General features: G+C 33.4%; 2 protein-coding genes across 2 annotated transcripts; both read right to left on the bottom strand.

The window, feature by feature from the left end:
- Nucleotides 1–1,065: 1,065 nt before the first annotated feature.
- Nucleotides 1,066–15,365, bottom strand: LOC123676181 (acetylcholine receptor subunit alpha-like 1). The gene is made up of 8 exons (XM_045611913.1): nucleotides 15,065–15,365; nucleotides 12,019–12,223; nucleotides 10,465–10,509; nucleotides 7,398–7,507; nucleotides 7,159–7,339; nucleotides 6,009–6,672; nucleotides 3,995–4,251; nucleotides 1,066–1,426 (listed from the first exon to the last, which is right to left on the bottom strand). Exons 2-8 carry the CDS (start codon nucleotides 12,211–12,213, stop codon nucleotides 1,223–1,225), a joined length of 1,656 nt encoding a protein of 551 aa, XP_045467869.1. The 5' UTR covers nucleotides 12,214–12,223; nucleotides 15,065–15,365; the 3' UTR covers nucleotides 1,066–1,222.
- A 4,472-nt stretch (nucleotides 15,366–19,837) lies between these two features.
- LOC123676180 lies at nucleotides 19,838–25,249 on the bottom strand. Its single transcript, XM_045611911.1, has 3 exons — nucleotides 24,832–25,249; nucleotides 22,380–24,768; nucleotides 19,838–21,420 (listed from the first exon to the last, which is right to left on the bottom strand). The coding sequence occupies exons 1-3, from the start codon at nucleotides 25,126–25,128 to the stop codon at nucleotides 19,946–19,948; spliced, it is 4,161 nt and encodes a 1,386-aa protein (XP_045467867.1). The 5' UTR covers nucleotides 25,129–25,249; the 3' UTR covers nucleotides 19,838–19,945.
- Between the last annotated feature and the right edge of the window lie 57 nt (nucleotides 25,250–25,306).

Raw genomic sequence — 25,306 nt, 5'->3', positions numbered from 1 at the left:
ATTACGGAAATGAATTTATGTTTTTAGAATTCTCCCGTATTGTCTTTCTCATACACATGCTAATATTTAGGGGGCCATTCTTGAAACCATTCCAAGAAAAAATTTGTTGGTGAACGAATATCGTAACGTCCTAACTTTTAAACTACAAGGTGATAAAGTTTTGAGAATAAAATACTTTTTATATGGCCACTATCCAACATCATAGATATATTCATATTTGCATTGGTAGTGGCATTAACAATGCAAAACCTCTACGAAAACCACTGAAAAAAATATTAAAATTGTTTATACATCAGAAAATGCATCTTGCTGCATTGAGGACGTGTTGCAAATCTCATTAAGATATCTGCAATAATATCACAGTGATTTATAAAAAAAGTTTCTTACTCGAAACGTTATCAAGTTGTATAGCAAAATTTGAGACATTCACTACGTTCGCTCATATATTTTTTTAATGGTCTCCTTGAATATTATCGAGTACCTTTTCAAGGAATACATTGTATAGCCTTCCATTATGAAAAATCTGTTATCATAGGTATTTACTATTTGATAAAAATATCATCTTTTTATCTGTTTTGTATAATGAATCTTCGAATTCATCGAAAGAAATCAAATAATTTCGAAAATAAATAATTTCGGGATTATCAGTTGCGAATTTTGAATCATTGAAATGTTTATAAGTTTGAAACATTTGACAGTAGTAATTTAAATTTTCAAGTTCACATAAGTTCTCACAAATTTTATTTCATTCCCGCAAAATTAAGAAATATCTACAAATATAGAACATAAACGGTTTCTCACCGACATTTTAATTTTGATTTCTTTGAAATTATGTGGCCAATTCTCATGAAATTTGAGATAAAAATCATTTGTGATACTGCGTTGATCATCAGGCACTCCTCGAGATCACGATCCATTATTTTTAAGGCAAGAAGAATGAAGGAACCAAACGTTGTAAAATTGATATTCGAAGAAAGTTTTTTTTTTTTTTTAAGTTTTTGACTCAACATTATTCATTCAAACATATTACCTACAGGGAAAATTCATCTTTGAATAGAAACACAGTTTCGTGGTTTTATATTTTTTATTCATAAACTCGAAAAGAGTTCACTCAAGAATAAAATTTCATTTTCTAATAATGATACAAATTCAATAAGTTAACAGTAATAATATTAATGATTATCTCTTGTATTGGGTCAATTATTGGATAATAAATAGTTTTTTACAGTTCCTCTGGAACCATTTTTAACAGCGCCATCTTTTTCTTAGCTACCTTGGAAATTAATACATCTATTGGTTTATTGGTGTCATATAATGATGGTGCATTCAAAATGATTAAACCCGTACCAAATACGCACAAGAGGGAAAAAATCCAGAGGAACAGTCTGTCTAACACCATTGCGACGTATTTCCAATCCTCTTCCACCTGAAAATAAAAAATAATTTCAAAAATTCAACAAGAATAATTTGCATTTCGTGTTTGACAAATCATGTTGCTAACAAATTTCGAGCAACCTTGAGACGTCCATGACATTCATTGACCTTCTTATTGTTCCGACAAGTTTTACCGAATTTTTAATGTTTCCTTCTTTTTTTTCGTCCAGCTTTGACCAATTTAATCAATTCATTGATTCGATTGATCAATCGAATCAAATTAAATCCTAATATTTCCAACAATTGAATACTACTATTGAAGAGACTTATGCAACACTATTTAGCAAAAAGAAAATTTCACTTCGAAAATAATACACTATTCTCTCATCTCGAAGGTTTTCAATAAAAAGTTTCATTTCAATATAAAAAAATGAGTATTTTTTAGGAGAAAATGGATGTTTATTTCATTGTGAAGAGGAAACTATGCCATTATCGATGGAAAACGATATCCACCAAATAGGGATTCATCAAGCCAAGTAGCTTGACATTTTAACCAACTACTTGATTTGAAAATCAAGCTTGTGAAAAATTACATACTTGAGCTTGACTTGACCTGATTTTAGATATTCATTGCTTGACTTCATATCAAGCTCCTTGATATTGCTTGAGCTTGATATGCACGCGTCGCACGGCATACATTTCTGCAATCTCGTGCGCGCTTAGACTAAATAAGGGGATTCCTTGAGCGCCGAGAGACTGAAGCATTCGCCAGTGTGACTTTATTAGTAGTTTTCTCACATTTTTACGAAATCTATTGGTAGATTTTGGTAGCCTCAGAAATACTTTCCAAACTTGCCCAAGGATTTTTTATCAACGCCAGCATCTTCATATCCTGTTGAAAGGCAATTATCCAGAACCCATAATAGGTTAGGCGACAAATCTATAAGATGCCTAATGTGTCTTAGATCATGGTTGAAAAATTATTAAATCAAACAAAGCCTGGAGGTTTGTCAATATTAAGAAACTTAATTTTTTTATCATTTTTTATTTTGTTATGATTTATAGTGATTTAGTTAATGTTTTTATTTCAAAAAAGTTGATTTTTTCGGTTCTTCTATACAATAAGTTCAATAAACAAGAGTGTTTTTTGCAAGGTTCCTTCCCATTTCATCATTTTTTTCTTGATGTGACACTACACAATGAAACTGCTAAAAAACAAGTAGCTTGATATGATTAAAGTACTTAGTAAATAAATACTTGACTTGACTTGAGATTGAAAAACTACTACTTGACTTGAGCTTGTCTTGAAATCGAGTCAAACACAAGCCAAGTAGCTTGGAAATCAAGCCAAGCCGTGAATCCCTAATTGTGATTGCAAAATTTTTACCATTTTTGTAGTGACTTTCAACAATTTCAATGCATATATTATTTTATTTTTAGAAATGGTGTAGTTTTTACTTGTCAGATGTCGAAAGATGACAGTTACAGAAGTGAGAGCTGCCCAAATCGCGGGCTATTCAAAATTAAACCTCTTATTGGAAAACCCTATAACATGCCTTGACCGTCAACATTGGTGATATTTTGATCGATATCTTTTTATTCGGTTTATATTTTCACTAAATAATGTGCTTATTTCAAAATATTGTTCTTTGTAATAATGGGTGTTTTTTTTTCGAGGTATATAACTTTAAGTTTAACTGTTCAAGATGGCGATCGATTTAACAGCTGTCAAGTGATTTATTCTCAGTTTGGTTTGGCAATTCATCATGAATAGACTCACGCCTGAACAACGTTTGCAAATAGTGGAATTTCATTTGGAAAATAATGGTTCTGTGCGGAATACGTATCGCGCAATACGTCCATTTTATTTTGTTTAGCGATGAAGCGCACTTCTGGTTGAATGGCTACGTCAACAAATAAAACTGCCGCATTTGGAGTGACGCTAATCCTCAAGTGTATGTCGAAACACCGTTACATCCAGAAAAATTGGCTGTTTGGTGAGCTTTATGGGCTGATGGAATCATTGGTCCGTACTTCTTCAAAAACGATGATGACCAGAACGTTACAGTCAATGGTGATCGGTATAGAGCAATGATTACTAACTTTTTCATTCCTGAATTGAATAACCATGATGTCCAGGAGCTGTGGTTCCAACAAGACGGCGCAACATGTCACACAGCTCGTTCCACAATCGATTTATTGAAAGACACGTTTGGTGACCGGCGACCGCCTAATTTCACGTTTTGGACCTGCGAATTGGCCTCCAAGATCTTGTGATTTAACACTGCTAGACTACTTCCTGTGGGGCTATGTAAAGTCATTGGTCTATGCGGATAAGCCACAAACCCTTGACCATTTGGAAGACAACATTCGCCGTGTTATTGCCAATATACGGCCACAAATGTTGAAAAAAGTCATCGAAAATTGGACGTCCAGATTGGACTACATCCGAGCCAGCCGTGGCGGTCATATGCCAGAAATCATATTTAATATGTAATGCCACAAGATTATCTTGGGGATAAATAAAATTCATTTCAATCGAATAATCCATCGTTGTTTTATTGCAATTTAAAGTTCTACAGCTCTAAAAGAAACACCCTTTACTTGACCAGATACTTACGTTCTCAAATGCGTCTTTGTTCTTCACATGCTGAGCTATAAACCTCGAATCGTTGATCGTTTTATCCATGTCGTGCAATTCTACTTTATCAAAACAGGGACTATCATCACTGGCACTGAAAATATTCGTCCTGCAACTCGCAGGGCTGTACAAATCCTCGTCACCCCCGCTGAGGGGCACTGAGGGGTAAGGAACTTCACGGAAGCACGTGGCCATACGGGATGCTACCTCCATATCGTATCTGGAAGGATGCATTGCTGAAATCAATAATCCAGACGTTAATTAAAAGAAATTCATTGAAAACAAGGAAAAACTGAGACAATAAAGATACAAATTATTGATTTAAGTCAAGAAGCTTTGATTTGATTAGACGTCTTCAAACTGAGACAAAACCAAAAGTAGATCAAAAATAGTACTTGTCAGTGTTTCAGATTATCGCAGAGTTGTGCAGTCAACATTCCAGAAGGTGAAATAGTAAAACAAAAATCACCTGAGCCTAAATAGAGTAATTGCTCAATGGGATTTATGTCTGACGAAGTTGATGGCCACGGTAATCTTTGAATAATCGCAATGTCTAGTATTCTAACTGACAAAGAAAGTGCAACACCCAGAAGAAGCTATTTAAATTTAAATTTTTTTTTATAAAACATAGATAGTAAATCAAGGAGTAAATTATTGAATTTGGAGAAAAAGATCGTGAAGGTTTTTTCATGGAAACAATTTTTGTAACTCAAATATTGTAGTAGTTTTTTGCAAGTTTTTTAAATTTTACAACAAACCAGCTGTTCGAGGAGATCCAAAGTCAATGTTTAGTTATTGTTAAAATGCCTAGAGCACGTGTACGCGAAATTTATCGCCATCTAAGTGAATTTGGAAGAGGTCGAATTATTTGTTTACGAGAGGGAAGGTTGTCATTTTCAGAAATCGCTAACAGTACGACCAGAAATCCAACTACTGTTATAAGATGTTGTCAAGCGTGGTTTGATAATGCCCAAAATCAAAGAATAGTAGGCACCACACGTCGAAGGGGCACAAATAAAGTTCAAGATCGACGTCTCATACTTATGGCCATTGGAGACCGATTTGCGACAACTCGATCTTTAGCTGATGAGTGGTTAGGAGAACAAGGCCATCCTGTAACTGTCCTAACGGTTTACCGCCGGGTAAGGTCTTTTGGATTGCAGTATTATCGACCCCATCTTGTGTTACCTGTAATGGTTGAGCATCGCCGGCAACGATTACAGTGGTGCAGAGAACTTCATAATTGGAATGTGGAATAGCATCAAGTCGTCTTTTCTGATGAATCTCGTTTCTCCTTGGGTGCACATGATGGCCGAAGAAGGGTTAGACGACGTCGGGGAGAAAGACGTCAACCTCAGTTTGATGTGGAGCGTCATGTACACCGGACAGTGCTATTGCACATGCAAGTAGGCCACCTTTAGTATTCATTCGAGGTAACATGACAGCGCTGCGTTACCTTCAAGAAATAGTGGAGCCATATGTTCTCCCTCGCCTTAACTGACTCGATAATCCAATATTTCAGCAAGATAATGTCCAACCTCAGGTTGCCAGAGTTAGTTTAAACTTTTTCGAAGCGACCGATGTGTATATTTTGCCATGACCGCTCAGATCCCCCGATCTTTCGCCCATAGAGCATGTTCGGGACATCACGGGTAGAAGGCTTGGAAATTTACCCCCCCGGACTTTGGCGGCTCTGAGACATGAAGTACAGGTAGCTTGGGATAGTATACCTCAAGAAGAAATAGACCATCTTATTGCATCAATGCCGAGACGTGTTGGGGAGTGTATAGATAATCGCGGCGGTCCAACGCATTATTAACAAATTCATTAAAAAAATTGTAAACCCTTCATTCTTTTTCTCGAAATTCAATCATTTACTCCTTGCTATACCTACTATCTATGTTTTGCCAAAAAAAAAAAATTTTAAATTTATACAGCTCCTTCTGGGTATTGAAGTTTCTTTGTCAGTTATTAAATTTTAGGTTACACTCACCTAAATCATAGCTGTCAAGGGCCTTATCATACGATTTACACCTATCCATCATTGGTATCTGGATGATATCGGTGAGAATATTGCTGTCTACACTTTTTTCATCGTCCTCATCTTTGTTCGGCCTTTTTATGAATAAATACTTCGGCAAGATATCGATGAAGCAGATTCTCACCCAAGGTGCTAATTTATGAGTGACAGGTGACCTGAAGTTCACATTCAGAACAACAATCGTTACAACAACAGATAACGTGCAGAGCAACATTGTAAAAAGCAAATATTTTCCTAGAAGAGGCACTGTGATGGAAGTTGGAGGAATGATCTCCACCAATAATAGGAAGAAAACAGTTAGTGATAGTAAAATAGATATACAGAGTGAGACCTTCTCCCCAGAATCAGATGGCAGATAGAATACGAGTATGGACAGGAAGGATATCCCAACGCACGGTATAATCAGATTCACGGTATAAAATAATGTTTTTCTTCTGAGTGTAATGTTGAAGATGATGTCAGGGTATGGTTCTTCACAGCAGCTGTAGAATTTTTCGTTGCGTACTGCTGGCACACGCATTATGTCCCATTCAACTGATATGTAGTAGTCTTGAAGGTCAATGCCTACGTCGATTTTGTTCGAGTCTTGTACTTGTTGAAGGTGTCGGAGATCAACCTGAAAAGAATTTTTTAATTTTAAATTTCATCCGAGTTTGACGGTCTGAGAATGAAAGCAGTAGTTAATTTGTTTAGGGGAATTTAGGAACACCCTTGTATATCCAGAGGCGAGATTTCAATCTGGAGTATAGTTTTGGTACTTATTCACCAAATCTGTAGCGAAGATTAATAAAGATTCACATAATCATCACAAAAAAAAAGATTACAAGAAATACCCTGCATCTGGAAAACAAAGCGTTTGCGGGCACATGTTTATTGGACTTTCTTCCTTAACATCATCCAAGGAAGATCTATTTTTCCTTTGTTATTTCAATTTAGGAACACCCTGTTTAATGAAAATTTTCTCATTGATACTTTAATATTTTTTCTCACAAGGGCAACAAGTTTTGGTAGGAATATTAAGCGAGCATTAACGCAATTCATGCCCAAATAGTACGAATAATTTGTGAAATTCGTCAAATTCCTTATAAACAAAAAATCTCACCATGTATCCATCATAAGTCCAGGAACCAAATTTCATAAAGCAAGTTTGTTCATCAAAAGGAAAGTACTCAACATCGATCTCGCAAAACGATTTATATATAGCTGGCGGGTTCCAGATCACTTTTCCCGTATGGTGAAGAATTGCTTTTGTCATTATTGTCACTTCGTAGTTACCATCAGCACTGCACAAAGAGAATCATTAGTTTTTTCAGTTAAAAGCATCTAAATATTAATATATACTTGTTGTAAAGTACTATGTCTGGCAACCAAATATGTTCAGACGGTACGTGTAAAGTTTCTACTCCTCCATAGTCCTCTGGATTCCATTTCAACTTGTAATCGTTCCATTCCTGCATAGAAGAAATTTTTCAGTAAAAGTTGCAAAGTAATTCGTCTTCGTAATAAGTTCTTCTAAGAAACACCACTGAAATAATCAAATTCTTTTAAAAGCCGTTAAATTCTACGAAAAAGGTTACTTTTGCTTAATTCATGTAACTCGAGCGATAATCGAGTTATTTACTTCTAAAAAGTCCAGTTTGAGGAGCGTAAAATCCAGGAGATTAAAGAGAATCGAAGAATAAAATGAATTTGCTTAGTGAAATACTTCCGATTCGTTTACAAAGTTTGACTAGCAAAATGAATTTTATTATTTCCATACGCTAAAGAAATTCGAATAATATTTTCTACGCTTTCCAGCAAGGTATAGCAAATTTTGTCCTACATGTGGCGTCAGTATCTACTAGCTCGTGACTAGACACTTTTGAGAAAAACATTGTCTCGTCAATGCTTTTCTTGAAAATTAATATGAATTATCAATTCCACATTCAATTTTTGATAAAACAGTCTTCATTTTTCCCAACTAACCACCTTTTTTGAGTAAAAAGTGAAAATTCAAAATGATTATTGATTCAATGAAACCATTAAAAAATGAAACAGTTAACTACAAAAATAAAGAATGCCATGAGAGAAATTCTTCGAAATGCAGTCCACCAAAGTCTGTTCATTTTCATTCATTTCTACTAATCAATTTTTGTTTTGTAGATCTTCTGAAAATATGCACGTAATATCCAAAATCTTCTACTCCCAATCTTTTTTTTTCGTTTCTGTCAAAACAGCTATTTTCTGCTATTCCAGTTCTTTCATTATATCTCTTGTCCTCTTAATCCTTGTACATTTAATGTCGCAAAATTCAATATCATATATTTCTTCGCTTTTTTATCAATCCTGGTTCAGAGGCTGTCTACTGGGCTTTTTGGCAAGTTGATTTTTTATGTACGACAGGAAGCTGGCTCAATGTTATAACCTTCCTCCTTTATCAGGACTTCGAACCTGCATAAGTGACAACAATCTCAACTGAATCTACCCCAGTGGCGTACCCCGACATAAGCCTCGGGAGAGGAGAGCATCGGGTTGAATAAGAGTTATGAACGAAAAAAAAATTGTCGTTTCCAATGTCCTTTGAATTCACAGACACTTCTTGAGATTGATTTTCACCTGTCGAAGTGTCAGATGTTGTATTCAAACGCGAATAACTTGAAAATTCGCGTACATCGATTTTCCTTCTTTTGAAGAAGTTTTTCAAATAATTTTGCTTACTCATAATAAAATTTTGATTAGTTTTGAAATGATGCGATTGTTTATCATCAATTTGGCATTTATATCCCATATGTAAATAATGTAGGTACAGACGACAATCGGATCAGATCGAGCCTTTTGATATATAGATGGTTGATGAATTCATTAATTCAATTCATTCACTATTGAATTGAGCGTTGTGACTCATAATGGATGATCCTCCAGGGGAATATATCCCCCTTATCCTCCCATGAGTTCGCCACTGATCGACACAGGCGGTGTCGCAATTTACAATTTGTTATCAAAACCATTTGAGTGGCATAGTAAAATTCTCAAAGTAATAAACAAAGAAAGAGGGAGCATATGTCATTTTCAGTAAGCAAATTTTTTCCCCAACATGAACTATCAAAATTGACATGAAGCGCGCGGAAATGGAAACATCAGTGATACAATATTTCACTCAATTCGCGAATTTCTCCACGAAGAACGCAATTATTATGCCCCACAGTGAATCAATGTTTCATATTAATTCAAAATATGTACAAATGAATACCTAAATATATCTGAAATTCAGAAAACGAACTTCAAGCGCGCCAAACGACGTGTCATCGGTTGATGACACTAGGAGAGCAATAGTTGCCAAACCTTGGAATATCAGCAGGTAAATATAAAAAATAATGAATATTCTGCTTATTATAAATTCGACAATTAGGAAAAATATCGGATTCCAAATATTCAAATTTGCATATTTAATCAGGAATCACTCAAATAAATATATTTCATTCAATATAATATACATTCATAACGATATAGTAAAATTGTGGATTTGAAAATATATCACAATCCGACAAAGTAATCTTACCACGTTGGGGACATGAAAAAATTGCATATACTCCCTCTATCTATGTTTATTACTCTATGGTATAACTATAAACTGTGGTAATAGCAAGCAAATATTATAAGCAAAACACAAAGATTCCAGTTTGTTCATCAAAAAAGATTCAAAGACCCATTGCATCTCAGATATAATGACCAGAATTGGCTATTGTTGGTCCGTTCTGTTGTGTCAAAAGTTACTGGATTCCCATGAATATCAAAATTATAGAACACGTTCGAAAGTGATCAATAAACTAATAATGCCTTATTTATTCACTCCAATTTCTCTTGAATATCGGATAATTCTGTGACAATAACAACCCATTGAGAAAGCTGTTATCAAAATTAGATTAGGTATTTTCAGTGTTGTGCTTGTCAGGAATAATTATAGTAATTTTAACTTCGTATCCCTCATTAAGTTCAAGGATAATAGAAAATACTGCTATCATCAAGGATTTCGAGAAGGAGATTCTTCGTTTTCAAATTTCATGAGATAAATTCACAGACTTTCTCTATATAACAAACTAGGAGTTTGAAACGAGGATTATCAATATTATTATACCGGGTGACATATTTTGAAAGATCATTATCACAACGATTTATTTTATCGGAAAAACACATAAGATTCTGCAAAGAAAAATGTATATTTTTTATAAAAAAAATCAAGTCGACCTTGAAAAAACACTCCAAGGTCACATTGAATTTCTGCATTTGTTGTCCACCTGAAGACTAAAGAACAATTGAACAATTGAAACATTTTCTGATTCAGGCTTTTCCCAAGGAGTTATTTCAATGGATTTTTTTAAATGAGTCACCCTGTATATGATTTGGAGGTAAATTCATTGAAAGCACTCACCTGTTCTACCCAGACGTTAGTAGTCATGATCTGGTTCTTCAAGTTCTGAAAAATTGACCTTATTAAACTTTTTGGACTAACAGCTTTTAAATACAGTTCGCGATTGAATAAAATGGATCGTAGAATAAAGCGTGATTTCAAAGATATATAAACGATTTCTTCAACTTCAACATTTGGCAATTTCAAATAGAGGATATTTTCACCATCTCTGAATCAACTTATCCGTATTCATTTGCATCATACAAATGAAAATTCTTCTTGTAATATTTATTGTATAGGGTGTTTTTTTTTCGAGGTATATAACTTTAAGTTGGCATTACTGTTCAAGATGGCGACCGATTTAACAGCTGTCAAGTGATTTATTCTTAGTTTGGTTCGGCAATTCATCATGAATAGACTCACTCCTGAACAACGCTTGTAAATAGTGCAATTTTATTTCGAAAATAATGGTTCTGTGCGGAATACGTATCGCGCACTACGTCCATTTTATTTTGTTTAGCAATGAAGCGCACTTCTGGAATGGCTACATCAACAAACAAAACTGCCGCATTTGGAGTGAAGCTCATCCTCAAGTGTATGTCGAAACACTGTTACATCCAGAAAAACGGACTGTTTGATGCGCTTTATGGGCTGGTGGAATCATTGGTCCGTACTTCTTCAAAAACGATGATGGCCAGAACGTTACAGTCAATGATGATCGATATAAAGCCATGATTACTAAATTTTTCATTCCTGAATTGAACAACCATGATGTCCAGGAGCTGTGGTTCCAACAAGACGGCGCAACATGTCACACAGCTCGTGCCACAATCGATTTATTGAAAGACACGTTTGGTGACCGTCTAATTTCACGTTTTGGACCTGTGAATTGGCCTCCAAGATCTTGTGATCTAACACCGCTAGACTAATTTCTGTGGGGCTATGTAAAGTCATTGGTCTATGCGGATAAGCTACAAACCCTTGACCATTTGGAAGACAACATTCACCGTGTTATTGCCGATATACGGCCACAAATGTTGGAAAAAGTCATCGAAAATTGGACGTCCAGATAGGACTACATCCAAGTCAGCCGTGGCGGTCATATGCCAGAAATCATATTTAAAATGTAATGCCACAAGATTATCTTGCGGATAAATAAAATCCATGTCAATCGAATAATCCATCGTTGTTTTATTGCAATTTAAAGGTCTATAGCTCTAAAAAAACACCCTTTATTAATAAGTGGACATTTAGAAATAATGAACAAAAAACACATTAGCTTGTCGAATTCTACGATTTTATTGGAACTTACGTCCTCTTTTACCAAAATATTCAATAACATTGCATACATAGACAAAAAAGTAAATATATCATAAATATATATCAGATAGTATAGGTTTTGGCAAAGTGATGTCTTAATTTTGATATTTATATTCGATTGTCTTCATCAGACTCATTTGACCTTTACTTATAATGGTCACAAAAAGTACTTATCAACGTACATTTACTATCAGATCTCTGCAAGATAGAAGATACACATTGATCCACTATAGTTCAATAAATTATGAAACTTACCACGTCTATAAGTTGTGCCAATTTCAAGCCCATCTTGACTGTCAAGCGATCTGAATTGTTGCCTACAGGCCTGATCAGTCTGTTGTAATTCGAAAGTAGATCGTCGTACAGACGTTTGGCATCTGGATTTCCAAGACATATCTTCAAGGATAGTGGTCCAAAAAGAAACCACCATATATCCAAGAAGAATTTCATGGCACTTTATCTGGAAAAAAGTTAATACCTATTCAATATCAAACTTTCCAATCCAAAGACCAAAATATAATACAAAATTTGATGTTGAAAAAACAAGTATATTTCAAGGGAAATCAATGGATATCTATTTCTTCGTGAAGAGGAAAAGGTACAATATTAACGATGAAAAATGTCAGCTAAATGACTGCTACAGCTACGGTTGCAGCACCATGTCCTTTTCATGAACATTTCCATGACCAATTCGCACATTTGCGACGATATGTCCTCGATAATTTCACGAATTCCATCTTTGAGGTCTGGAATTGATTGTGAAGCATTGTAATAACCACTATCTTTGACGTAGCTTCAAAGAAAAAGTCTAAAGGTGTTAAATCACAAGATCTCGGTGGACAATTGTGATCTCTCTTCGAGAAATAATACGGCCAGGAATCTTTTCTTACATAATTGCGATTGTTTCGTTGCATGTGTGGCACGTAGCATCGTCTTTTCGAAAAATAACTTCCTCCACATAACATTTCCAATTCCGATCAAATAAAAAAAAATAATCATAGCTTGGTGGCGCCTCATTTTCGAGTTCAATAAGGTGCAATTACACCAAAGGCTCGAACTTCATACAATAATACAGGGTGGTCCAACGAAATCTTAACACCTCGATTTTCCGATTTTAAAATGAAAATGTGGAAAATCGCTCGGATCCGTCAATTTCTGATTCGAAGGGGAAGAACTTTTCCGCTTCTTTCATCTCCGTTACTTCAACCCCCTAATGGGGGTGAGCACAACCCGTTGATTTTAAATAAGGATGATGGTTATTGCGATAACTAATTTTGAAGATCTTATCGAGTACTATCTGACCCTAAAGTTTAGCTTCAAAATATCCATGGATAATGAAATAACAGCGAAAATAGTGAAAAAAGCATTGTGGAATTTATCTCGAGAATATTATTCGTATCCGACACATTTCAAAGGTATTTAGTAGTAAGTAAGTACTCTCCCACTATTTTACCTGTCATTTCGTTATCGATGGAAATGTTGAAGCGAAATTTCAGGATCAGATAGTACTCGAAAAGATCTTCAAAATGAGGTATCGCAACACCCCTCATCCCTATTCAAAATCAATGGGCTGTACTCAACACCCGTTAGGGGTTTGCATTTACGGGGATGCGAAGAGCGGAAAAGTTGATCCCCCTCGAATCTAAAATTGACGAGTCCAAGCGATTTTCCACATTTTCCTTTTAAAGCCGGAAAAAAGAGGTGTTAAGTTTTTGTTGGACCACACTGTATATGTTCAATCAAGAATTCTTACTCTATCACAATTTTATTTATTTTTGTTAATGTCATGTTAATATAGTTTATGTATTCAATCAAAGCTCATTTTCAATTTACCATAGTTTTCATAAAAAAATCAACTAGTTGACAAGTCGACCAAAATTTATAAAATTATAATTATGAATTCTTGAAAGATTTATTCGGATTTCGAATCACCTCAGTTTCAAATAACACAGTGTTATATTCATTATATCATTTTCTCGCTGGTATAAGGCATTGTGAGAAATAATACCTAAATCATAACATAATGTAGATGTAGGTACAGTCCACATTCTTTTTCTCCCGATTTTTGGTTCTATACATTTCAATTAAATATAATTACAAAAGAAGTTTATTTGATTTGATATAATGTTACGAATTATTGAAGGGATTATAAGTTAAAGACCTAATAAAAATGTTTGTAGTTGAAAAAACTTGTAACATTTTATTATTAGGTAGTTAATAAACTTATAATCATATAACTTGTCTTGTTTTGTTACTAATAGGTAGCAAAATCACTAACCTGCAATATTTATTCTTGAAAATTATGAACAATTAATTACTGTTTATTTCATTATGTTCCACTTATTATTTTTCTTCAAGGAAATTGATATAGAAAAAATTATATTCATGTTTTACGAATTGTTTCATTATCCTCTCATCCTTTGAACCTCTTGCTATAAAAATAAAGAACAGTCAAATTGTAAAATACCTATTAAATATAGTTGGCCAAAAATCTTTCATTGAAAACATCCCCAACTATTTCAGATGTAAATCTGAAAAGAGCTACTCAAATTGCTTTCTCAATAATTCAATTTTCGTATAAATTCACCAGACTATCAGAGGAAAGAGGTGAGCCTCACTAGATCAAATAAAATATGCTGTAAAACCTATCAACCATCGAAGAACATATAATTATGAACAATGACAACTTCTTCAAAATTTTCCAACTTCCACTATCAAAAAATTAATCGTAGATATATCTTCGAATACCGAATGAACTTGTAACAGTTTATTATAAGGTAGTTGATAAGCTTATAATAATAACTTGTCTTGTTACTATTAGGTAGCAATATCACAAACTTGCAATATTTATTCTTGATAATTAAAAACAATTAATTACTGTTCATTTTTTTATGTTTTAGTAATTATTTTTCTTCGAGGAAATGAATATAGAAGAAATTAGGTTCATATTTCACGAATTTTTTCATTTTTCTATCATTCTCTGAACCTCTTGGTGTAAAAATAAAGAACAGTTAAATTATTAAATATAGTTCGCCAAAAATTCCTCATTGAAAACATCCCCAACTATTTCAGATCTAAATCTGAAAAGAGCTACTCAAATTGCTTTTTCAATAATTCAATATTCGTATAAATTCACCAGACTATCAGAGAAAAGAGGCTAGCCTCACTAGATAAAATAAAATATGTTGTAAAACCTAACAACCATCTAGGAACATATTATTATGAACAATGACAACATCTTCAAAATTTTCCAACTACCACCATCAAAGAATTAATCGTAGATAAATCTTCGAATACTTACTTTTCACCTGTTCATTCTAAAAAATCTATCCGATGAACATCCCACGAACTGTGAATGCAGGACCCGTCACGCCCATCACTGCAAAATGTGGCAAGACAGGATGCTGGATACACCAACGGTCGGGAAATTCTTCCCCCCACTAACATGGATGCGGAGTTTCCACTGTCGAGAGCTTCCGACAGGGAAAGTCGATAGGGGTTCGTTTAGAACGGCGCGGCGCCTCTCAAAGTGATAACAATTATAAAAATTTCGAAGAAATCGAATGACGCGACATTGAGAGCTTTGGCGCGTTTGTTCATTTGTCCATCAACCACGCGTTAAATCTGCCTGATTTTTTTGAGAAAACTACATTTTTTTCCGATTGACAGCAACTATTAATGTTGCAGACACATATCAATCAACAAAGTATTACTTTTTCTGTCTAGACAGCAAAATGATTATTTTCAATGTGAATAAAACATTCGACATTTTTTGACAATCAATATTTTTTGCTACCTTCCTTATTTTTGGAGGAGTAAGTACTTCTTAGTCGCTATCACTATTCATCATATAAATATATCTGATATTTTTCCAAAAAACTGTAAGATATTTTATGAGTTGTTCAACTCGGCCGCAAAGTAGATTGACTGATGCCTTGGCGCGGCTCCTCTCAAAGTGATAACAATTATAAAAAATTCGAAGAAATCGAATGACGCAGCAATGAGAGCTTTGGCGCGTTTGTTCATTTGTCCATCATTCACGCGTTAAAACTGCCTTGATTTTATGAGAAAACTACATTTCTCTCCGATTGACAGCAAATATTAATGTTGCCGACACATATCAATCAACAAAGTATTAGGTACTTTTCCCATAGCATAGAGTAATAAACATAAATAGAGGAAGTATGCGCAATTTTTACATTCCCCCAACATGGTTAGATTATGTTGTGGGATTGTGATATATTTTCAAATCCACAACTTCACTATATCGTTATAAATGTATATTATATTGAATAAAATATATTTATTTGAGTGATTCCCGATTTAATATGCAAATTTCAATATTTGCAATCCGATATTTTTCCTAATTGTCGAATTTATAATAAGCAGAATATTTATTATAATATTTTCTGTATCTACCTGCTGAAATCCAAGGTTTGGCAGCTTTTGCTCTCCTAGTGCCATCGGTTGTTTCACTTTGTTTGGCACGCTTGAAGTTTGTTTTTTGAATTCTTGATATATTTAAGTATTTATTTCTATATATTTAGAGTTTATATGAAACATTGATCCACTATGGGACATAAGAATTGCGTTCTCTGTGGAGAAACTCGCGAATTGAGTGAAATTTCGCATCACTGACATTTTTTCATTTCCGCGCGCTTCATGTCAAATTTGGTAGTTTATGTTGGGGACAGAATTTGCTTACTGAAAATGACATAGCTCCCTCTATCTATGTTTATTACTATGAAACTTTTCCTATCTAGGCAGCAAAATGATTATTCTCAATGCGAATAAAAAATTTTCTGACAATAAATATTTTTGCCACCTACCTTACTTCTGGAGGAGTAATAAGTACTTCTAAGTAGCTATCACTGTCCATAAAATGAATAAATCCGATATTTTCCAAATAACTGTCAAATATTTCATAAGTTGCCAAATTATAATTATTATCGACATATACATTTCTGAAGCAACCAAACATTTCAACAATTGCGATATCTATGGAATTTCGTTTTAATTTATTGTTACAGAAGAAATTAAAAGATTGTGGGAATTGTAATAATTCGCAAATACAATATCCTATACATATATCGTTAAAATCAATCAGAGGAAAAATTATATGTTCAACTCGGCGGCAAATGCATTGACTGTCTTTGCTGATTCCTAGCCTCGCTATGCTCGGCTAGCCGCGGCAGCCTACTACTTTGCTTCCTATAGCAAAACAAATAGGTAACTATTGTATTGGGTGTCCCAAATTCGTTGTCTAGTGAGGGGAAAAAAATTAAAGGCACATTTTACAGCTCGATTTTTAAGAGAATTAATTCGATGAAAGCCATAACCTTATACTTATAAAGGTTACGGTTTATAGTTGAATACAGTTGAACTTTCAACTGTATACTATCTGTGACATGAAAAATGCAATTCCAAGAAGGCTTTGGAATTTTTCTACCAAACTAGGCAGTAATGTGTAACTATATCCAAAAGTAGCATTCCTGAAATATGGAGGAGAACATCCTGAAGACGAATTAGAAACGAATTTTTAGGTACTTACCGAAAAAAATATCATAGGAATGAAAAATAAGTACCTAGGTACCACTGTTATGTTCCCATATTCAAGAAAGAAGAAAACAGCAATCCTGAAAGCTATGGATGCATCACTTTACTCAGCTCAACTCAACCCAGAAATTATTCACGAAAATCATTCTGGAAAAACTACAACCGTAACATGAATGAAGAACAGCAGGGATTTCATAGAAATATGTGTCAACAACAGACGCAATATTTGTTATATATACATCAGATAGTCGAGAAAGCCATTGAATTGAATGCACCGGCATTTTTGTGCTTTGTGGACTAAAAGAAGGCATTCGATCAAGTTTGACTAAAAGACGTGATCGCTTTACTGCAATCGAAAACATACCAGTACAGTTAACTCACTAATCAAGGATCTATATACGAACACGAACATTATACTACAGCCAAGGTGCAAATAATAACAAGTAACAAGACTACCAAAAGAAATTAAAACCCCGAATGGAATTCATCAAGGAGACTCCCTAAGTCCGATAATTTTCAACTAAGTAATAGACAGATTAACAGATCAAAAACATGAAGGACTATTATTATGATATGGGTAAAAGAAATCTAACAATTTTATGGTACGCAGACGATGCAGTATCAATTGGAGATTCGATTGGATTGCACAATCTACGAAGACTGATTGTTTTGGAACCCACAGACGAGCAACTTAGTCGCCAACCAAGTTACCATCAACTTGTCAATTTGGCGACTAAGTTGCTCGTCTGTGGGCTAGTTGGTGGTTGGTATTCCAAGTTGCCAATTAGGTTGCCAACTTAGTTGGCAACTAAGTTGCTCATCTGTGGGCCGCTTTATACACTCTTTCTCTTTAGCAGCGACGGCCTTTAATATGTCGATATTACTCGAAAAAAGAAAATTTTTGGTAGTACCTATCGAAGAAGACTATTAGGTGCAAACTGGTAGAAGAGAACAAAATAATGAACTTTTTCTACGAACGAAATTCGTGCATCTCACTAACTATGTAAATGCCTAATTTAAGCACTGTGCAACGTAAAACTGTGCGATTTACTTTACCATAAACAGAAAGCACGATCAACACCCAATATCTAAAGGTTGCATTTGTAATAGTAAATCGCTCGGTGAATAACCAATGAGATAAAACTTTTAGTAGTTGTCTTAGAAACAAATTAATAACAGTCCCACGTAGGCATTTTGACATTTCGTAATTGTGTCGAGATTTACATTCTCTTTTTGGATTTGCCTAAGTTTTATGAAAATGATTGAGGTCGTTTTACAACTTGGGTTGTAAAAAATTTAAGCATTGCCATCAATTGAAGATTGCAGTCCTAGACCACTGTTGTCTATTGTGGTCGTCAACGATCTTTTTGACCCTGTCTAGACCATGCTTGAAAATATCATACCTATTACAGATGATTTGGTTACGGTTAAGACAATTGACCATATTCACCGTCGCCATATTGTTTTGCGACAATACCAACTACCCAGTGTTCCCAACGGAGAAATTTTGAGTTTACTAGAAAAATACGGCTAATATCAAAAATACTATCAGCCATAGAGACTATTCTTCCACTGACTATTTCCAAAAATGAAGCGAATCCTTCATTTATACACTCGGCCACAATTAATTTGTTCAGAAAACCACCTTTCACGAATGTTTTTATTTCCAAAAGGTGAAATTTGTGCAAAATATTGTCCCAAACAAGCCTATCTGACGTAGCAGCCAGAAAAGGTACACATAAACTTCACTTATAAACTTTATATTGTGGAATTTTTCTAGTAAACTCAATATTTCTTCGTTGGGAACACTGGGTAGTTGGTATTGTCGCATAACAATATGGCGACGGTGAATATGGTCAATTGAACATCAAACTTGTATCAGCTACTTGATTGTTTCGAATGAAATTTTAATAAATTACTACTAGTCTGCCAAGTATAAAATTCCACACCCCTTCTTACCGTTGCATGATTTTACCTAACGCTGATGCTTGATCTCGAGGTTATAACAATTTTAAAAAAATCAGGAAAATCTCTATAATGTGATATTCAGCCCTATTCACCCCATAAGGTGAACCAATATTGCGTCCATAAGAAAAAGAAATTGACTATCGCGTCTCTGAAACAATGGAAAACAGAAAAAATCTAAAGACACCATTAGAATCTCTGTATTGAAGAATGGCTACAAACCGAATTTCGTCAAGTTATATCCAGAAACAAATGAGTTATACAGAAAAAAAAAACATCTCGATTTTTAATTTTTTCAAGATATCTCGGGAACCATTGAAGATAATTTGGATCTTTTCACACCAACACACTAATCCCTAAATAACGAAACTCTTTTGTAATTTAAGCCACTCTGTGTTTCTACACTTATCGATATCACTCTAGTGTCCCTCTAAATACAAATAGTTCTAACCCTGTATATTGAAAGTCTAGAAGACAACTAACCTAATAATATTCATCTCTAGAAAAAGTAAAATGTTAAAAATGTATCAGTTCCAGATAATCATGTAAAATCAAAAGATTTGTATTTTTTCAAAACTATATTAAATTGAAATGTTCACATTAAATAACTAAATAAAAGTGTTTTCATAATTAAATAACAATTCAAAAATATCTACAAAATCTATGTTCTATTCCTCCTTGATCTTCTAGTAGGTTGAATATCTTCTTTCATTTGTTCATTTTCGGTTGAATTATTCTCAGAAACATGCTTCTTCCGAAGTCTTGATGTTAATAATTTTGTTTTCCCTTCTAAATTTGATTCTTGCTCTTTGGAAAGTATAACTGACCCTTCAGATCTTTCAGACAAAGGTAATTTTTGTGGTTGGTCCTGCCCTGTCATGTTATTTTGAAAGATTTCTGAAGATATGGTCTTGCAGCCTGTATTCAAATTTTTTTTGAGATTAGGTGTTTTCAATATGGGAGTATTTATAGTTCTCAAACTAGGTGGTAAAATTTTTGATTTTGGTGTTTTAGCTTTACTTGTAGACTTATTGCTGGATTTTAAAGGTGTGGCATTAGATTCTGAATCTGCCAAATTGAATTTGATTACTTTTGGAGTAAGAAATTTCTTTATTCTCGGAGAATTAATTTTAGGAATGAATGTATTTAATTTTGATCCACAAGCTTCAGGAGTTTTGATCACATCATTACTCCTATAATCTACAGACTCGGCAATGTTTGTTGCATTTCTGTTTCCATTTTCTAGTTGTTTATAATTCAATGCTATTTTTTGAAGCAACATTTCACCATATAAATGAGGATAATGGAGTTTTGCTTTAGTAAACTTCTTTATGGCATTCTCATTGAATTTCTTGGCTGCTTCTAGTGCTCCAGATGATGATAAAAATTTTGTGTAATTTATTGAAGCATGAATCTTAATTTCATTGAATGATAAGATAGCTTCATTGTCTTGTTCAGAGAAATTTCCATAATTATCTGTATATTTTGTTATGTGGTTATGAAAAATTCGGAATATATCTTTCCTTTTATCTGATAAATATTCATGTAATTTGAAGGAACCTTTGAAAAAACTGTCAGCCAAAGTTACTTGTCCTTTATGCATATACCATAATGCTTCTAAATGATAGCGTAAAAGAATTGTTTTCTGGCATTCTAGAGAAGTACAATGAAAACATTTGCAAAATGTATGAGATGCAAAAAATGGACTTCGATATGCTTGACCTTGTAGCACAGGGCTCGCAGGGAAAGATGAGACATTGAATGCTGATGGAGGAGGGTTATCAAGCATCATTTCACTAATACCTTCCATTATATCATTAACAGAAGGAACTATCAAATGGGTTTTCTGCTTCACAATCTTTGGACAATTTTCTGTTTTTTCTAGCAATAATATATCTGATATTCCATCCAATTTCACTCTGCAATCATCAAATTTTTCACTCCATATGTCTGCATGTGCTAAATAGCTCAGAAATTTGGCACTGTATACTGGAATCACATGCTGTTGAGCTAACATAAGAGACTGCTTGCCAAAGCATCTCACTTCTCTTGGCATTTTTAAATCATAGTACATTTTGATAATCGTCTCATAAACTTCAAATAGAACAATCATTGACTGGGTGGTCCACTTTGCTCCTGCAATAAAAAAAAGGTATTATCAACTCAGCATACTCAAACGATCGATCAATGACTTGTTTCAAACAGAAATTTGTTATTTCTAAAATATTTCTAAAACACTATCTTCTTTATCACTTAGAATTCAGAACTCATTTTATCATGGAAAGTGAATATTAAAATTGGATTCAATATTTGACGAAAATTCATTGCAAATGACAATTTTTCAACTAAATTTTTTTTTTCAATATATTCCAATATACAGGGTGTTTCCTAAACATGCGGCAAAAATTCAGGGGGTTGTTCCTTGGACTATTCTAAGAATATTTTGTCCTTTGATGATTTTTGAAAAACCTATTTGTTTCGAAGATATAGGGGAAACAAAATTTCAGATAATAACATTTTATTATGAAAAATTACATGAAAATTCAACTCAACCTACAAAAACTGAAATGCATGTCAGTCATCTCGGTGTTTGTATAGCGATTCATAATAGTCAAAGATAAAATGTTAATTGCTAATACATCACAAAACGAATTCAAATGAAAACCGTGTTTAATCTGTATTCCTTTACCATCTGCACTTATCAATTTTTAGTCAAAAAACTGGCCGTTTTTAGTAATTGGAATGTTGTTAAACAAATTTAAAAATAAATTGTACCTACTTAGTAAACACAGTGCGGTACGCATTTTTATTTAAACTATTATTAATTTTAAAAATATGAAAAATGTTGTTCGCCCTGTATCTTCGAAACAAAGAGGTTTTTCAAAAATCATCCAAGGACAAAACATGCTTAAAATAGTCCAAGGAACAACCCCCTGAATTTTTGCCGCATGTTTAGGAAACACCCTGTATATTAGGATTAACTATTCACTTTACAATACTATTTTCAAAGTGAAATATCAACCACATTCCATGTACCATCTTTTAAAAGTTGGAATGAATCTCTTTTTACATTAATCCCTAACACTATTACTTACCTGAAGTATATCTATTTAGAATTAAATTATATGCCTTCATTAGGGGGCCATAAGTGAATTCTACTTCCATTTCGAAATTCTCAGACATGGCAATATTCATCAATTTGAAAAGTAGCAATTCCATACTAACTTCAATAAACCATAATTTTTTTTTATTCTCTTCAAGCAGGTCATTCCAATATTTCTCTGCATTTTCATAATGTTGGTAAGCAAGCTGAATATTTCTATCAGAAAGATAAAAAAAGGATAAATTCATGTAATACTGCAATAAGTATTGGAAGCTTTTTTGGTCATCTTCTAAATTACATACTATATGTTCCATATTTTGTTCAAAATCAGAAAAATTCAAATATTTCAGAAAATAACTACTACATTCCAGCAATAGATGTTTGTCACTGAGATATTGAGCAATATTGAAAGCTAGAAATAGTGCTCGGAGAGTGTTTAAGCCATCTGAATATAAGATGAATTCAATTGCAATATTTTTGGTTAACTCATAAACTTTTTTTGGGTCAACTTCTGCTATAAAAGATTTGCTGAGATTTGGTAAAATAATAGATTCCAGAGTTTTCAGTGATGCTTCCAAATAACTTAACTTTCCTCCATTAATTTTTAAATTTTCATAAGCGGTTACTATATCGCATCTATCAAAAGCATCTGCTGGCATTACATCATTGGTAGTATTGGTGTTTTTTGTTAGACTCGTTACCTTATCCATTTCTTCTAAATTTTTAGAGATTAGATCAATGGTCTGATATTTGTATTGAAAGAAATTGTAGAAAGAATAATACAGCTTCAATGATTCATTGTGAATTTCTTCCTTGGAGTTTTCAAATTCTTCGAAAACATTTTTCAGTAATATTGGAACTTTCTCATGAACACGGATTTCATTATCTGTAAACAAATGAACAAACATTTTCATAATCGTTGATTTATCTGCAATTTCACAAAGATGACGAAATGAAGACATCATTGGTATTTTACTCCTCCATTTAACTTGATACATCTCCAATTCAGAAATCAGTAATTCGATTTGGGCTTCTTTGGTTTTTACTTGTTCAATAAAGCATACAAAATTTGATGGAATTGTTTCTGTTATTGATACAACAGTTAATTCTTGAAGTTCTGATGAAAGCTCTTCTCTACATGCCAATTTGATTTTGATCCATTTATGAAAGATTTGATCCCTATCATTTTTCTGGGTGTTAATTATTTCTACTGCGGACCATAACAGAGCATCCTTGAACTTTTTCTGTTTCAAATATATAGAATTCATCAAACTGAAGGTGCCTGATAAAACAACATTGTTTTGTAATATATCTAACAAAGAATAATATTTCAATGTCATATTCACAAAAGATAGGGCTTCCTCATACTCTTTTTTCCTAGAAAGTAACACTCCTACATTATGCAGATGAGGAGCTACTTGAAACCAACTCTTCTTGTATGCTTCACATTTATTCAACTTCCTGGCAACTAAGATCTCGAAGTATTTTTCTAGGAAACATTTGACTCTTTTTATATAATCTCTTGTAATATCATTTGCAGCCAGGAGTATATAAAAAAGGATCAATATACAGGTTGCTGCATCAGAACATTCAGAACTATTAGTCAATAAACATTTACATTCTTTTATACATGATCCAGATAGTTTCACAAAAATTTCTATCATTACACTAAGTATCTCATAAATAATCATATGCTTCTCAGGATCTGCAAATGTTCTATTCACGTCGTGATCTCTGCAGAAGTAGGAATAAGAAACCATCACCTTAGAAAGGAGCTTATAGATACTTAGAAAATGTTCAGATTTCCTATTTAATTTAAATGACCTTATGATGCATTCTCTACCACTTATAACACCATTCTTGACAGCAATTGGATCAACAATATATTTACAGATATTCAATATTTCTTCATAGCCACACTCTTTTGGTAGAATATTGAGCATGTCATTAATGCATTTTTGTGACAATTCCAGCATTCCATTTTTTAAATATGTTGAATAAAAGTTAAGTCCATAGTTGAAGAAAGGTAAAATTCCAGTTCTTACAGTTTCTGGAGGCAAATTTTTGATTTTACTGATATTGTACAAAAAATAATCAAACTGTAAAGTCAAATTAACGAACTGCAGGTTTCTACAGAATCTAAAAATTGTTTCTAGAAATAACTGTTGGTTTGAAGATCTAAGAATTATTTTACTAAGCAGATATCCTATTGATATAATCATTTTTTCATTGACATCAGTCTTTTTTGCAACTACATTTTCTACAACAATTTGAATCTGGCAACAGATGGATTTATAAACATTTTTCTGCCTTTCCGTTAATGGTTCAGGTAAGAATCGAGGCAATATCTCATTCTCTAGTTGCGGTAGTAATAGATAGTTCTAAAAAAGACATTGAATTAATATAGTTATATATTTTTGAATATTTATATATATGGCTCTCACCTTTTTCAATAAAAAGCTACATATGAAATATATGCCTTGTATATAGTTGTCGTATTCTTCAGAATTAAGATTTTTAATATTAGTTGATAACCCTTTCACAGCAGTAATCAATTTTTGTTCATTCAACTTATTGCAGTTATTTATGTTTGAGTTACATGTATGGGAACAACAAACTATGAAATATAATGCCTGTTTTTCTGTGAGGTGGTCGGGTCTTTTATCTAAAACTTCAAGTAACTCTTCCAAACTCCCATTCATTACTCTAGATCCAATATGTTTCACTTCTTGTCTTTCCATTTCATTGGATTAATCAAACGAAAGTGTTTGAATTAAATTAATAAACTTGAACTATTCTAAAAAGCCGATATTTTTATTTACACAGCGTTTTGAACTTTTAAATAATTTGACAGTTAATTCCCCCTCTCTTTTATGATTTGTCATATAGACCTAATAAAAAAAGGTCTAATTATGTTGA

This window comes from Harmonia axyridis, chromosome 3 (genome assembly GCF_914767665.1).
Source record: "Harmonia axyridis chromosome 3, icHarAxyr1.1, whole genome shotgun sequence".
In the NCBI taxonomy this organism is placed as follows: domain Eukaryota; kingdom Metazoa; phylum Arthropoda; class Insecta; order Coleoptera; family Coccinellidae; genus Harmonia; species Harmonia axyridis.
Note: the sequence above shows the minus strand (reverse complement) of the source record. Positions and strands in the feature narration are given on the sequence as shown.

Coding starts and splice junctions, on each gene's coding strand:
- LOC123676181 (XM_045611913.1), bottom strand. CDS start 12,213: ATGAAATTCTTCTTGGATATATGGTGGTTTCTTTTTGGACCACTATCC. Junction 10,510..12,018: donor TGGCACAACTTATAGACGTG/GTAAGTTTCATA, acceptor TCAATTTTTCAG/AACTTGAAGAACCAGATCAT. Junction 7,340..7,397: donor GACATAGTACTTTACAACAA/GTATATATTAAT, acceptor CTCTTTGTGCAG/TGCTGATGGTAACTACGAAG.
- LOC123676180 (XM_045611911.1), bottom strand. CDS start 25,128: ATGGAAAGACAAGAAGTGAAACATATTGGATCTAGAGTAATGAATGGG. Junction 24,769..24,831: donor GTAGCTTTTTATTGAAAAAG/GTGAGAGCCATA, acceptor TGTCTTTTTTAG/AACTATCTATTACTACCGCA. Junction 21,421..22,379: donor TCTAAATAGATATACTTCAG/GTAAGTAATAGT, acceptor TTTTTATTGCAG/GAGCAAAGTGGACCACCCAG.